The sequence below is a fragment of the Sturnira hondurensis genome, unplaced genomic scaffold (genome assembly GCF_014824575.4).
Source record: "Sturnira hondurensis isolate 20B ecotype Veracruz unplaced genomic scaffold, ASM1482457v3 Scaffold0022910, whole genome shotgun sequence".
Lineage (NCBI taxonomy): Eukaryota > Metazoa > Chordata > Mammalia > Chiroptera > Phyllostomidae > Sturnira > Sturnira hondurensis.
In genome coordinates this window covers 6,959,131-6,975,203 of record NW_028095541.1, presented here as the reverse complement: position 1 = coordinate 6,975,203, position 16,073 = coordinate 6,959,131, and the positions used below count along the sequence as shown (strand labels likewise).

Sequence of the window (16,073 nt, the reverse complement as noted above, 5' to 3'; positions counted from 1 at the left end):
TTGTAGGATTTTTCTCATGCCTTAGCCAACCTTCACCATGAAGATCACTTTAAACTGTCAATTTCCATGATTCTAGGAGCAACATTGGTCATATGAACCCAGCCCAGCATCTTCCAAGCTACAAATCCCATTTGTGCAATGCACTGTGCGTGTGTTTGTCAAAAACCTGTTGGGGTCAGCATGGGGTTCAGCACAAATCTTTTTTTTCCTCCCTCCCTGGTAACAGAAGCTTATCTGTAACTGGGCAGAAGAATCAAGGATGGTGAACGGATACCCAGGGAACTTATCTCTTTCATGTTATGATGCTTAAAATATTAAACTCCTTTTATAAAATTGGCTATAGATGACATTAAAAACTTGGTCTTCTGTGAAAAACTGTAATACATTTTAAATAATTATTACATGAGTTTATATTTTAATATTTTGAATGATATTTGAAACATTACAAAATTATTTTAGTTACAAGCATGTAATTAAAGCTGTTATTTACTATAACAAAATGTTTTTTTTACAATGCTATTCTTGGCAAAAGAAAAGTGTTTACCCTTATTGAAGAATGCTGAGTGCCATTTTTTGAAAACCATGTCAAACATTATAATGATATTAGGTTCAATGGGTCCTGTGGAACTACTTAATATTTATCTAAACCAGTGTCTATTTTTTAAAAAAGTCTATTCTATTTTTACTTAAAAAAATAAGAAGCTGAAGAGGAAAGCAAACTTTTGAAGCACATGAAACTCATTTTTTTATCACTAGAATTTAGAGTTCAGTCTTCCCATCTGTTCTTTAAAAATAGTAACTACCATCCATTTTGTTTCGTACTGTGGCAACAAACTAGTCCCAAGCAACTTCTTCAAACTGGTGTTCCACCCTTTACCAGTTGTGGAAAAGGCAAACACTGACAGGGATACAGGGGATCCTGAGCCAGCCTGTAGATGGTGGCAGTTGGTGATACATTATCTATATTTCTCCTGCAAAATTACACCCAAAGTTGTGAAATGAGGCCATTGGCTGCCAAGCCATCACTAAGAATGTCCAGTTTGTTTCACATGAGAGGCCTTAATGCTTTTGTGGACTACATACCACAGTTAATATAGTGGCCCTGCAAATTATTCAAAACTGAGAGCCCACATTTTAAATTCAATGATAGTACCTAATTACATACCATTTACATATCACTATCTGAGCCTTTGAAATAGTAGGAATATACAATGGTTTTCAGAATGTCTTATTGATCGAAAGAATACATTTTCCAGTGTTCATTTTTAAAAAAGTATGACAGAGTTTGAAGTATTAGGTAACCTTGTCTGTGGTTACTAGAATTTCCAAAGTGAATAAAAGAACCAAGATTCTCTATGTTTACCTTTAATTCAGGGGAAAATAGCAAAAGGAACCCTCAGAGGAACAGCCAGTCTCTCTCAGAGTCCTCTTTAGGACCCAGCATTTCTCTCCTTTCCTCAAAGAAATAGAAACAAATGCCGATATCCTTTCTTCAAAATGTGAAATTCCTTTGCACCAATAATAACTCTACCAGCACAGGGTTTTATTGGAACTAATTTGAGTAAAAATCGATTTTGACATAGGATCAAGCATTTGTTTTTTAGCTTTAAAAGAGAAGAGTGCCATCAGAAGCATTTCCAGTTTCACCTGAGAGCTACAGGAATTTCAAATAGTTGTGTTTAAGATGAAAATCTTGACCCTGGGGAAATAATGGTGACTTGGCCTTGACAACTAAGTACAGTTGCCTCATCCTTTTCCTCCCATCTTTTACCTAATAGCTGGACAATGTGTTAAACTGGTTTTTTTGACTTTCCAGAACAATATCTGACTAGCAAATAACACAACTCAGTGACATTTAACAGTATGCAAATTCCAGACACTGCAATCATGAACACTGTGAAGACAGTCTTTTCTGTGGGCCTAGAAACAAAACAGTCCACTGTATTGGGACAAGGCCAGGCATTACATTTCACCAAACGCTGCATGGAGAACCCATCATACATGATGTAGAAGACATACATGAAGACAGCTTCAAAGACAACCCGGAAGAAGATGCTGCTGGTATAGGTCCACCATAATGACCCTTCAATTCGGACCTTCTGGCTTTTGATCTCTTCAATGTCTTTAAATTCACTCTTTATTTCTCCCTTAATGAACTTCCTTTTCTTCTCGTGTCTGCGATAGGCCACATGCATGGCCACCAAGAGAGCTGGTGTGGACACAAAGATCAGCTGAAGGGCCCAGAGCCGGATGTGAGAGATAGGGAAGTAGTGGTCATAGCACACGTTTTTGCACCCAGGCTGCAGAGTGTTGCAGATAAAGTCAGCCTGTTCATCTCCCCACACTTCCTTTGCAGCTACTACCAGGATCATGATGCGAAAAATGAAGAGGACGGTGAGCCAGATTTTCCCAATACTGGTGGAGTGTTTATTGACACCCCCCAGAATAGTCTGCAAAGTGCTCCAATCCATCCTCTCTGGGTGGTTTGCACTGGAAAAGACGAAATGAACACAGCAGAGGAGTGACTCATCAGGACAGAATCTGAGAAACTTCTCTGGGTCTTAGGTAAGTAAGCACTCTTAAATCTCTTCCTGAAAAATACTCACTCTTAGGAAGCCTCACCCAAAAGGTGAAAACCAAACCAACTTAGTTTGTCATAGGGGTAAAAGGATAGTTCCCAAACCACTTGAACTATGTTTTCCCCAATAAAGAGTAGCTTATTCCCTGGAGGAATTCACCCAGTCCTTTTAAAAAAAAATCCTCAACCAAGGATATGTTACTGATTTGAGAGAGAGAAAAAAAACATCAATATGAGGATGAAACATCAATTAGTTGCCTCCTATGCGTGCCCTGACCTGGGATCAAATCTGCAACCTTTTGGTACATGGGATAAAGTTCCAACCAACTGAGCTACCCTGCCAGGGCCCAAATCTTTAGCTCATAATAAAAATTGGCAGAGGCGGGGCAGTGCCACAAACAAAAGTGCTCCTAACTTAAAAGGCATAATTAGTGCTGATCAATCCCCTACAGACACTCCCTGGCACCTGGACAAGTGGCATTCAGTCGTTAAATCTGCACTTGCTTTTTAGCCGTACTGACGGAGACTAGCCTGGCCACCTTGCTGTAAGGTCCAGCAGGCCATGCCTCCCTGCAGAACCATTTTTCTGAAACTATTTCAATGAAACCATTATGGACTTGGGATGTAGCTGTGAAATGTTACTAACATTAAAGTTGACAATTGAGGCACTGCATGTTAAAATTTCACAAAGGGCCTTACTTCCTTTTTCTACACTAAAAGGAACAAGTTGGAAACTTTCCATCTGTAGAGAAAAGCCACTGTACTCACAGGTTTTTGTGAATGTTTTGTGTATGGACTGGTGGTCCTCACCATCATGCTGAACTGATGGCTGTCTGTTTTAATACAGTGTTGCAGCTACATATTTTTATTGTGGGCTATGGTTTTAAATTACAAGTGTTTCTAAGGGGGCACATTATGAAAAAATGACAGAAATTTTAACTCAGTGATTCCCAGTGACGCTGCAGAAGGTGATATCACTGTGTTGAGTACTGAAGCTCAGGATTAAAGCTCACTTGGGTTAAGGTACATCTTGCTGTGGATCTATCTGCCATGAGCCAGCAGCCTTCTCTTCATCCCAGGATATGAACTGTCTCCAGTTCTTCATAGTTATGTCCCATCTGTCTCAATCAGCCCCTCTCCTAGACAAGATTCCACTTCTCCATAACCCTGATGAGCAGTCTGTTTTCCATCTCCTCTATGCTGGCAGTGAACCCATCTTCTCTTACTTAAAAGCACAATGCTCTTCTCATTTTGAGCAAACTGGGTCCTGTTTCCCCCCTCCCCCCATGTACTTCCTAAGCAGACTCATCACTGAGCATCATCTCAGGTGGGGACACCAAGGTCTGGCTGATGCTATTCAATGTCACCGTGGCCAGTCATGGACACAAAAGTGTAAACGTGAAATGTACTTCAGAAACATTTAGCTTTACTTAGCTTGAAAAAGACAAGCATCACTGGAAAAAACAGTGGTTCAGCCCTGACCTTTTAAACAGACTATCTGGAAGCTCTCCCAGGGGCATCCTGCTGAAGGTTCCACAGTCTAGTCATGCCTGACAGCCGAACCAAAATTCATGGTCTAACCACATTATTTTACAGAATTGCAGTTCAGTTCTTCATAGGCACTAAGTGAGAATGAGACACAAATAAGCTGCCTGTGGTATGTGTGGCTAAAAACTGGGGGATAGTCAGGAGGGTTCATGCCTTTGTCCTCTTCCAAAGTACCAAACATGGACTTCACACTCTTTTACAAACCAATCAAACCACCATCAGCCAAGAAAACTGCAGTGGTCCTATATTGCTGTGGCTGCAACTACATGTTTGTAGATCCTTTGGGGAAAAGGAGCAAATTAAAATTTAACCCACAAGTGGGACAGGGACAGGTCAAGTTGACTAACACAGCAGGATGAAACCAGTGGGGAGCTGCTGTCCCGCCCTGGCCCACACCAGCCTGCCATTGTTTGGAGCTCTGGCAGAGGCAAGTTCTGTTCTTTAGGGAAGGCATAGGTTTCAGAAAAGGCAAAAGCGAGTCTTACTCTTAGCTTCTCAACCCCTCCTTTTTCCCTGCCAGACCTTCGCCAGCTGCCTCCACAGAGCACCCCAGGCCTCTCACAGGTGTCTAATTGTGATAATCAGTACCTGAGTTTTTAAAGGACTCAAAGGTCAAGCGGGGAAATGGCTGTCGCCTAACGTATGAGACAGAGTCCCAAGTAAATGGTCATACGTGTCCAACTGTCAGAATGCTGGGATCCACACACTGATCAGGCTCATGTCCCCTCCCTCCAGGAGGAGAAGGGCTTAGGCAACCACCCTAGTGAGTGCTTCTCAGTCATGTGCGACCTTCCAGCTGAAAAACTCCACCTGGAAACAAAAGCTCTCCAATCTTGAAGAAAAAGAAGCCAGGTTTAGGCTGGGGTGCCCTGTTCTCAGGGTGGGTAGTCCGGGCTCGAAAAAGTTACCTCCTCCAGACAGGACTTCTGCTTAGCAAACAGAACCCAGCTCTCTTTCCAAGCAGAGCCTTCGGCCAATTAAACACTACTGGTAGCGACAGATTAGACTTTAGCAGACGAACACAATCTACGATCCTCAATTGGGATGTGGGCTGCCTGTCCCAGGCCCCCTCCTCCCCAGAGCCTGGGTCCCTATCGGTCACCTCACTGGTGTCACCACGTCCCCTCCCTGTAAAAAGTCCCGGCTCCAATTTCGGTAACTCGGCGGACATTCACTCTCCACAATTCTCCCTGGACGCCTGACTGTCGCCGGAGGTCCGCTGTCTCGACTGCCCGGGACAGGGGCTGTGAGGGGGCCTCAGTGTGCGCGGGATCCACTTTGGGGACCCGATCCGGATTCCCACAGCCCCGGCAGTGCCAGGTCCCCTCCCCCTCTAGGTCTCAGACCGCCCGTACCCAGGGACCTTGCCCCGCCGTCCCGCAGTGCCCGGACGTCCCAGGCCCTCAATCCTCGCCAGGTCCTCCTCTCCCTTTTCCCTCGTTCCCGCAGGTCCTGCCGTCTCCAGTCCCCTCTCCGTGCCGTGTTCCCTCCCCCGCCGGACACCACAACTCCCGGTGTCCCGAGACGCGAAAGCCTCACGGCTGTGCCCTGGGGCGCGCCGGTGGCGCGGGCTCACCTGCGGCGGGAGGAGGGAGGGCTCTGGCGGGAGCGGGAGCGCTCGAGCGGGTCCTGGGTGGTCCTGGCCTGGCCGCCTCCGCGCTCCTCCGCGCACGACGCCCCCGCTCGGTTGAGAGCCCCGGGAACCGAGTGTGGACACCTGTACTCTGCGGCACCTGAGGCTCCAGCGGCGCCTTTTAACCGCGCCGCACACCCCGCCTCCTCCCCCCCACGCTCCTCGGAGAATCCGGGAGGGGGCGGCTCCTGGCTGCCTGGGCCCCCAGCGCTTGGGCTGGACGCGCCGGCCTCCTGTTTCCAGAGGTCGCCCGGATTCCCGCCTCCCCCTGAGAGCCTCCTGAGGCCCCGGAGCTCCCAGGACCCCCGGCGTCCCGGGCTGCCCTCCCCGCTCCCTGTCCCAGACCCTCCTCGGAGGCCTGTCGGCCCCAGGTTTGGGGGGCGGGGTCAAAGGATAGTTGCTGCCGTTACTGTTGTTTCTCCAGGGCTTCTTTCAGTACCCACTATTACTGTATTTGAAGCTCGGCTTTAATTTTAAAAAAATATAATTACTAGAGCAACAGGAATTCCCAAAGACGTGAAGATGTAAGTTCGGGCCACTGAGGATCTGTCCGGGTCCCTGCGAAGTTGGCGGGGCGAGGGTGGGGGCGTCCCTCCTGGGAATCTAGAGACAAAGGGGGCAAGAAGGTGGCGTCGCCAGAGCTGGCCAGCTCTCTGATTCTTTCTCCCCAAAACCTCACTGGCGAGCTCAACGACCGCCTGTTTGAACTCCCCGTTTGTTTCGGTCACTTTCAACAATACACCCAGGTTGGGGGTTGGAGGCAGGCAAGTTAGGGGCGAGCCTGGCTTTGCCCAAGGTCCCTGGACTCGCGCTTCTGCCCTCCACATCCTGCCCGCATTGTCCTTTCACAGTCGAGAAGTCGCAAGTAGGCAGCTCAGTCTGGGGCTGGGGAGGCCCAGGTTATTAGGAAAGGAAAGAGAGAACCAATGAAGCCTGTGACCCTCCTGCCCCTGCACACGACCCACTAAAGGGGGGTCAGTGCCAGGGCTTCTGGTTGGGTATTTTAATGTCTTGAGACACACGTGACAGAGAGTAAGTATTCACAAAGCAAGAGGATGAAGAACTGAAGTTGCAAGCGCAGGCCACGTTGGGGACATCACACTTGGCTTCAGTAATGCCCTGTGCTTGCACGGAGGCGGTTTGCTCTTATGCTGACCTTCACTTGGGTCCCCTTCTGTGTTAACCAAAGATGACGATGATTCATCCAGACAGGGCAGATCTGGCCCATCGTTGCCCCCATGAGGATGAGGGTTTTGCCTTTTCCTTGCAAAACTGGCTCCCATCACCAAGGGCCAACTGGAGTTGGTCTTGTACTGGCGCAGGAGAGCCTTGTCCCGCAGTCACCACCCCACCTTCCAGTTCTAAGTCTTAGTCTTTACGGGCGTGCCTATTCCTGAAGCAGCAAAGCCGCACAGCTGCCCAGCCCTGCTCTGCCCATCTGAGAGAGATGCTGATTCACGTAGTTAGAAAGGACAAGGATAAGCCAGGTGGGGTGAAGACACTCTGGCCTGGGCGCACCTCTGGGTGCTGTGAGAGATGGCGTGGGTTGGCGGCGGGCCCTCCCTTTAGTCATCTGAGACAAGGCTATTCAGGAGTCTGCTGCAGTCCTGGTGGGTTGGAGTGGAGGGAGTGTCCAGAGCCATTATGGGAAGCCAGCCTGTTGAAGATGTCTTGCAGATTGTAAGTTGACTCACTTTCTCCATTGACAAATCTCACCTTAGGTTTTAGTGTCTTTACCGTGATTACAGGATGCTGTTCAACTGCCCTTTCCTCATTTCCCCTGACTTATTCTCCTGATTTGCATAATTAGTATGTGTTGTTGGCTAATTTCGTGTCCTAGCCACTCGGTATTTTAGATATATAGCTCTATAATTCAGCACCTGGTTTTACTCTGTTGTGTGTGTTTCTGTTGTTTTTCTGTGCTGGTGTTCTCTTCCTAACCAGATTTGGATGCTTCTAGGGCAGGAAATCTCATATATACATATATTTGTGTGTGTGTGTATGTCCTGAAGAGTAGAGGAGAAGAAGGAAAGGTAAGATAGAAAAAAGGGTCTGAAGCTTGGAAATTTGAAGTTATCTACAAATAAGCTTAGACACACACACACAATTACAAAGATGACAGCATTTATATCTATATCCAAATATATGCTGTAATGTGTATACATATGCACATACATACACACACACATATATATATCTCCTCACCCGAGGATATGTTTGTTGATCTTAGAGAGAAAGGGAGAGAAAGAGACAGAGAAACATCAGTGTGAGAGGACCATCAATTGGCTGCCTCCTGTAACTGCCTAACTGGGGGATTGAATCTAGGTCTGTGCCCTGATTGGGAATTGAACCCGAAACCTTTTGGTATGTGGGACAATGCTCCAAACAACTGAAACACCCAGCCAGGGCACAAATTAATATTTTTATAAATCTTGTATTTATTTTGTGAAGAGCACAATCATATTGCTGTACTATTTGGTTAAAAGCATTACTTTATTAAGTGTCAGCATTGAGAAAAAGCCTTAATTGTGTTGCCCTGTTTTCACCCATCTTCATCTTTTAACGTACCAGCCCCCGCCCCGTGCTCCTTCCAGCGGCCCCAGCACCACCACACGGAGTTTCCTGGGCTACCTACCAGCTGCCTGATGGGTACACCTCAGTCTCATTAACTGGTAGGTGCTGAACAACTTACAGTTATTAACTTGGCTTTATGTGAAAAAAACAACTCTGGTGTTTCCTGGGTACCTCCCTATCTCACCTTGTCACTTTAGAGTGTAAGAGGTACATATAACTAATATTTTCACGTACATGTGTAGTAGCAAGTAGGTAAACCCAGGTGTTTATAAGTGAGCTGAGCTTGCAAGTGATGCAGTTGTCGGTTTACAAGGTGAAATGCTAATGGTTAAAGCACTTGGTATTTTAATTTGACAATTGTTTTATAAATAAACCTGAAAGAAAGAAGCTGCCATGGTTCAAGAAGTCAGTGGGAGACAAATCCTATGTCTTAACATATTTTAATGAAAGGCTGCTTACCAGCTGCCTAATAAGGCAGGCTTTTGCATTCCCCCAAGAAGCGTGCTCTGCATGTATACAAAAAATGTCTTAGTTACCTTTCTGACTCACAAATCTTATGTATATGAGAGTAGAAAATGTCTTAAGACAAGAAGAGACTCGTGAGAGAATGGGAGGCCCTGTTCTAACACTTGGCAGTTTTAAAGCAAGTTAGCTCCTTTGAATCTCTCTGAGCTGTTAATTATTAACATTAGCTATTGGTCTATATCCACTTTCTTCACTTTGCTGTTGAACTATTAATATTAATAATTGATAAAAATTAGCTCTCCTCAAAATAGCAGTGGGAAACTGAAGATAGAATGAATCCTGGCATCTCTGAGTAATTAATAACAACTTACACATGATTAATAAAGAAGAAGTGTGATCCTCTTTGATTTTTGAGATACTTATTACAGGAAAACAACAGAAAACAGCATTTCACTTTTACTTCTCCCTGCACCATTGACCCATATCCTCACTTATGGATCCTGAAAATTGTTAGTGTCAAATCACTTGGGGGCGGGGGGCGGTAAAAAACAATTGTTATGTTCATAGAGTAAAAAAACCAGACTTCAACAATTTAATTGTTCCTTCACTTTCAAATTAAAGGCATCTCATAAAAATTCCACCTTTTGAGTTGCTATTAAAAATGTTGCAAGCCTTTCCATTTTCTGCATTCTAGTCTTGTATCACACATAAAATATTTGGGGGAAGTTTGGGTGGCTAGGCACGTCTCAGTTGCAAGCCAAGGGTAAATTAAGCCTGTGTCCTTGGCTTTACAGGATGAGCATATGCTCCTTTATGAATATTTAAGCAGACTCTGAAAAAAATGACAGTTTCTCCAAATGAGTTTGTGTCAAAAGCACATTTCATCCAGAAGTGAATGCAAAACTGTAACTCCCTAGGGAAATGGGTAGGGAACTTTCACTTCCATTGAATATAAAAATTAAATTTCATAAGCTATAGTGGCCTGCCAAAATGGAAACTCTGTATCTTTCTCAAATAACAAAATAGATTTCTATATTTTAGTTTGTGTGACAAACTATATTAGGAGTAAAAAAAAAAGTTATATTAGGAGTAAAAAAAAAAGTTACAGACACAGGTTTGACAAGAGACTTTAGATCAATGATTCCCTGGTTAGAGAATTTGATAGACTACAGTAGGTTTTTATCACATGCTAGTCTAGAATGTCCTGAATTTAAATTTGTCACTCTCTGGAAATCACAGATTAGTTTTGCTCCTGAGGCTCCAGTCAGATGGATGTTCTCTGACTTGGATATGAGTCTTTGGTCTTAGAATTTAGAACTGGGCTTGCGTGTTACCTATTCATCTAAACTTCTTAAACTGTTTCACAGCTGTCTACTTTGGGGGGGAAAACTACATATTGGTGTGGAGAAGTCTCTGATTTAATGTTATCCTTAAAAAAAAAAATCTGCCAAGATGTTTAAAAGGCACTTGCAATACCCAGAGTTTACAGTAGATGGCACTGGGCAGATTTGTTTTTGTAAAATACACATTCTGGGAGGAGAGTGGAATAAAAATGGATCATCTTTTCTTACTAGTGTTGCTTGTCCCAACCTTACCAGTAGGCTAGGACATAAATTTCTATCCATTTCCCCCCAAATTAAATGAAATATAATAAAATAGAAAATGTCAGAAAACATTGCTCCTAGTAAGGGTTAAATCGTGCTATATGAAATGTTTGTGTTTATGTTTCCATTCTCACTTGTGCACTGAACCCATGTAAAATGTCCTTTTTTTTCCTTAGATCTCCCTCACGAAAGGTGGCTTTCCCCCTAAGAAAGCCACTGTTGTATTTCATTCCCGGGGCAATAGACATATCACAGTGGCCTCCGGTGAAATGGTGCTATTACTGAGAGGACAGACATCCAGGCTCTAAGAACAGCCCCTCGCTCTGCTCTGCCTTTTTTTGTGTTCACAGCCCAGTGATCCCAGAGACTCCAAGCTGGTGGGATTTATTGGTAGTTGGGCTGCTTAAGAACTTTAGTTCATGCCAGAGAAGGCCCTTCTTCTATTAGACTTCCATTCCTCAGTGCTCCTCTCTGATCTGAGGATATGGGGTTCATGGGGTACATGAGAAGCAATGGCAACATTTGATTAGGTCTTAATAAAATTATTTGTCTAATAAATATACATACATGTATGTATATGTACATATATATAAAATACTTTGATGTCTAGTATGCTAAAGGGTCATAGATAACCATTTAAAAAAAATCCTCACCTGAGGGTATGTTTATTGATTTTAGAGAGAGAGAAAGGGAGAGAAAGAGACGTTGATGTGAGAGAGAAACAACAATTGGTTGTCTCCCATACATATCCCAGCCAGGAATTGAATCCGCAACCTAAGTACGTGCCCTGATGGGGAATCGAACCCGTGACCTTTTGATGTATGGGATAATGCTCCAACCAACTGGGCCACCCAGCCAGGACTTAGTGGATTATGTATTTAAAGAACCAGATGGAGACTTTTAAAATAAAATGTATGAATTGGACTATTGTGCTTTGGGAAAGAGGAGGCAGTAAACATAATGCCCTTTATTATTTCTTTATTGTCTTTGAAATAAATAAGTGATGGATTTGGACTATTCTCTTTTGTGATTGGTGGGGGGTGCTCCTGTACATATTGTGCACAATTAGTGGGGATCGTATTTGTCAATTTGGAGGATTGTAGTATCATCTTCTCATCCTCTGATGGGAAACATTTTGTTTTTTTCTTATTGGCTACCTGACATTGAATACTAGATTATTAGGTCAATAGGCTTTGGAAAGGCACAGTCCTTACAATTTACCAAAGGAAAAAAATAGACTGTTGTAAAGTAACAAATTTGAGTGACTAATTTAGGTTGTATAATTGACACACAAAAACACATAAATATAAATGAAGGCATCTCTAGTTATAACCCAAAACAAAAGTCACTGTGTTAATTACTTATCTGCCACTACTTGATATCTTGAAATACACCACATACTTGGTGTTTATTTTATTGTATAACTCTATGGGAAAAGTATTTTTCATTCCATTCTATACATGTGGAAACTGAGTCTTAAGAATCAAGAAATTTTAAAAAATGAGGTGACTGGTTTTGCTAATTTCTTTTGTGTCTTTTAAGAATTTCTTTCTACATATGAATGTGATATGAATCTATATATGACTTGAATCTGTATGACTATAGGTGACTTTTCTTTCCTCTTTCACTGAAATGGTAAAGCATTTTACACATTGTCCTACACTGCTTTTCTCACTTAATATACCTAGGAAACTGTTTATAAAGTAAATAAGGAGCATCCTCATTCTTTCAAATAGTTTATAGTATTTCTTTATATAATTATATAATTTAATTAAAATTCCTTATTGATAGCCATAACAACACTATGGCTTCTATTTCCACTTAGGAATAGAATGCAAAATACAATTATCTTTAAGGTAACAATAACAAAAGCCCTGCTAAAAAGGAAAATTATACTTTTCTATGGCAGTTATCAAAGAACAGCAGACAGAGTAAACTTCGATGAACTGAACTGTAGGAAGCGATGGTGATCAGAGAGTCACAGCCACTTCCGTATCTGGGGAAGTGCCTGGGAAGGTGGAGAAGCAGGCCTCGTATAATGAAGAGACTTTATAGAGTTGAGGAAGAATCAGGCAAGATCTTAATAACAGTGTGGGTTGCCAAATAGATTGGAATTTTAAAATGCTTCAGATACAAAAATAAATTGTTTGGCTCAACAGTCACTACCACCCTGCCCCCAATTTTACTGCAAAAGTGGCAGTGTGGACAAGGCTGAAGAAGAGAGAACTGCATGATTTCGTAGTGATTGAGTTTTGGTGGGCCTGGAATTGAAGGCAAGGCGAGCCAAAACTACTTGATGGTTGTGTCTTGAACTCCTCTTAGCTCAAGCACTGACAAGATAAAAAAAACAAAAACAAAAACAGCCACTCTACATGAAGGTGTAGGAAACTGAGGCTGGGCTGAAAGGCAAAGTATAACTTCCTTGTTTCTCTGGGATCGCAGAGGTACACTCAGTTTTACTAACAGTACTGATCAGTCTCTGGTCAAGTTGATTCTTTTGATGAAATCCCAGTGATCAAGTCCTCATTTAGCCACCTTTCAGAGAAAAAGACTTGCACGCACTGGAAAAAAACAAAAACAGACTAAACAGTCCTGGTGATTCTCTCATATGCAATGCTCAGCACCAAGTAAAAAATTATAAGACATATGAGGAAACAGGAGAGTGAGACCCACAATCAGGAGGAAATAAACAATCAATAGAAGCAGACTCACAGGTAGGTTGGAAGCTTAAAAGGTGGAAAAAATACATATTATTAAAGCCCAAATGATAAGAAAGCTAGAATGACTAGACTATAACATACAAAATATGCTTCCAAACAAGATTACCAGAATTCAAGAGACATTTCTTTTTTAGAAAAAGATTATTTATTTATTTCTTAGAGATAGGGGAAGGGAGGGAGAAGGAGAGGGAGAGAAACAGCAATGTGTATGGCTGCTTCTCACTCGCCCCATACTGAGGATCTGGCCCCGCAACCCAGGCATGTGCCCTAACTGGAAATCAAACTGGTGACCCCTTAGTTCACAGGCTGGCACTCAGTCCACTGAACCACATCAGCCAGGGCTCAAGAGACATTGCCAGCAGCAAAAGAGTTATGTCATGAAGAAGATATCAATTCAAATATTTATAAATTAAACAAATAGTTTGTGGGTAAAAGAAAAATTGTAAGAGACATTTAAAATAAATGGAAAGAAAAACAGAAATATCAAAATTTGCAAGATGCACTTGAAGTAGTGCTGAGAAGTAAATTTTTATTTTAAGTGTATATACTAGAAAAAGAAGAAAGGTTTAAAATGGATTATCTATACTTTTACCTTAGGAAGCTTGAAAAATCAAAACTCAATATATGTATAAGGAGGAAATAATAAAGATAAGAAATCAATGACCTAGAAAACAAATAATAGAGAAAATTAAATAAAGTCAAAGCTTAGTTCTTCAAAAATATTAACTAAATCTATCTATTCCTTATCATCATCATTTTGGGAAGCTATAAAAAATACCATGGACTGAGTGGTTTAAACAATAGGCATTTATTTTCTCACAGTTCTGGAGGATGGAGGTTTATGACCAGGGTCCAGGATCATGGCTGGGTCCTGGCAAGGACTCCTTCCGGACTTGCAGGTGGCCACCTTCTTGCTGTGTCCTCAGATGGCAGAAAGAAGAAACAAACTCTCTGCTGTAACTTCCTTTAAGGGCACTAATCCCATCATGAGGGCCCCACTCCCATGACTTCATCTAAACCTGATTACCTCTCAGAGGCCCCATCTCCAAATATCAGCAAATTGGGAGTTAGGGCTTCAATATATGAATTACGAGGGGGGCACAATTCAGTCTATAAAATTCTGAGCAAGATTAATTTCTTTAAAAGAGATAAAAACATCATAATTGTCTGGAACAAAAGAGGTAAAATTAAGGTGAGGAAGATAAATATGTCGGGGGAATTTTCCTGAGCTCTGGGTTAGAGGTCAGTATTAACTCTTCCTCCAGATGTTTTGTAAAACTTCCTAAAAAGTGAAAAAAAGTTGGTAGTTTTGAGATTCTAGTCACATGGAAATATTAAGACAGAGTAATATAGAAAACAAATCGAAGAGAGAGAAGGATGTACTTGATAACCATTTCTTTAGTGCTTACGGAAGACTTTTTAAGAATATATATATATTTTCCCTGGCTAGTGTGGTTCAGTTGGTGAGTGTGTCATCTCCTAACTGAACAGTTGTGGGTTGGATTTCTGATTTGAGTGCACATGGGAGGTGATCAATCGATTTTTCTCTCTCACATCCATGTTCCTGTCTCTTCCTTCTTCTCTTCCTTTCTCACTCTCTAAAAGCAATTTAAAAAAGAGAACATATATATTTTTTAATTTAAAGAGACTTAAGAAACTGAGTTAAAGGATTTGTCCAGGTGACTTCGACATCTGGCAACACGTCAGTAGGGCCTATTCTAGAAATTTCCCTCTCTCACTTCCAACATAATACTTCTCAAAAAATGTTGTACCTTCAACTATTATGCATGTTTCTACTTTCAATTTTTAATTATATGACTTTTGACCATCATTTTTATCGAGTGGTTATGTTACTAACATAATAAGCCACAGCTTCTGTTCACGTCAAACCATGCAGGACACTTTTAGTCTTGCCTTTGTTTACTTTCTTCCCACCTTCCTTCCACCATGCCTCTGCCCTGGGGTGTGGTATCTGAGGGCAGAAAATGAGGCAGAATTTTGGAAAATGCTGTCAAGAAGACCTGAGACTTGGTGTCCACACTCTTCCATTTCCCCATCACTCTGAGGCAGTGTGACAAGGCAGAGGGTCAGGGACACCCAAATTTGAGCCTTTTGCTCTTTTCATTGAAGTCCGTTTTCCCTCCTGAAAGATGAGGGTCAGCATGCCCACCAAGTACAATATCCAGCCCAGCACCTGACTTAACAGTAGACACTTGAATAACTAGGGTCTTCAATCCACTTTGTATAAAGGAAGATGTAAAAGTTGGAAGAATAAAAACTTGAAGTCAGAAATCTACCTACTTTCACCCTCAGAGGGAAGGTGGGATCCATACAGCTCCCTTCACTGAAATAATTGCACTCAGCCCTGACCTTGCCTTGTATCTGCACCCATGGCTGTTAGTCCAGGAGGTATAGCCACTCTGACACAGAGCAAATGGGGACACTGGGTCCTCACTGGGTCCTTGTGATGGGCTTGGTTCCTGACCTTTTGTCGGTATCAGAGAAGATAAGGGAGAACATTTTGAAAGAAAGGAGAAAGAAGATAGCCACAGAAAAACAAAGCAAAGGAGCTGGCAAAAAAACCAGTGAGGCCTGTGGCACCAAAGGAAGCAGAGATCGATAAGCTAAGTAGGATAAAGACAGAAACAGATCCAGAAAGGAATTTATCAAAAGTCTTTAATGTGGTTTTTATTTATGAGGAGAGTGATGGATGACTGTGGAGTGTTAAGAGAACCACTTCTCTGAAGCCTGAGACCAGGCTGACTGACCATGGAGGTGGCCCTTCATGGACATCAGAGATGAAGGGCTGGACAGACCAGGGCCACCACAGGGAGGGGGGATGTGACTGACCGAGCCTGCCCCTTCCCCATATAGGACAATTTGCTGAAAGGACACACTCATGTTTTGAGTCCACAGGTGCTGAGGAGAAGTGAATCAACATGTAGTATTTA

At 42.7% G+C, this 16,073-nt stretch overlaps 1 protein-coding gene across 3 annotated transcripts; it reads right to left on the bottom strand.

Moving 5' to 3' along the window:
* Positions 1–666: 666 nt before the first annotated feature.
* GJB2 (gap junction protein beta 2) lies at positions 667–15,445 on the bottom strand. 3 transcript variants are annotated; one of them, XM_037037168.1, is made up of 3 exons: positions 15,438–15,445; positions 6,310–6,313; positions 667–2,493 (listed from the first exon to the last, which is right to left on the bottom strand). In XM_037037168.1, exon 3 carries the CDS (start codon positions 2,469–2,471, stop codon positions 1,791–1,793), a length of 681 nt encoding a protein of 226 aa, XP_036893063.1. In that variant the 5' UTR covers positions 2,472–2,493; positions 6,310–6,313; positions 15,438–15,445; the 3' UTR covers positions 667–1,790. The 3 variants fall into 3 exon arrangements, with proteins under 3 accessions (XP_036893063.1, XP_036893062.1, XP_036893061.1); XM_037037167.1 differs by lacking the exons at positions 6,310–6,313; positions 15,438–15,445 and adding an exon at positions 5,724–5,853; XM_037037166.1 differs by lacking the exons at positions 6,310–6,313; positions 15,438–15,445 and adding an exon at positions 5,703–5,852 and having other exon boundaries at positions 667–2,490.
* Positions 15,446–16,073: the final 628 nt, after the last annotated feature.

Excerpts from the sequence above, each read along its gene's own strand:
- GJB2 (XM_037037168.1), bottom strand. The coding sequence starts at position 2,471 with ATGGATTGGAGCACTTTGCAGACTATTCTGGGGGGTGTCAATAAACAC.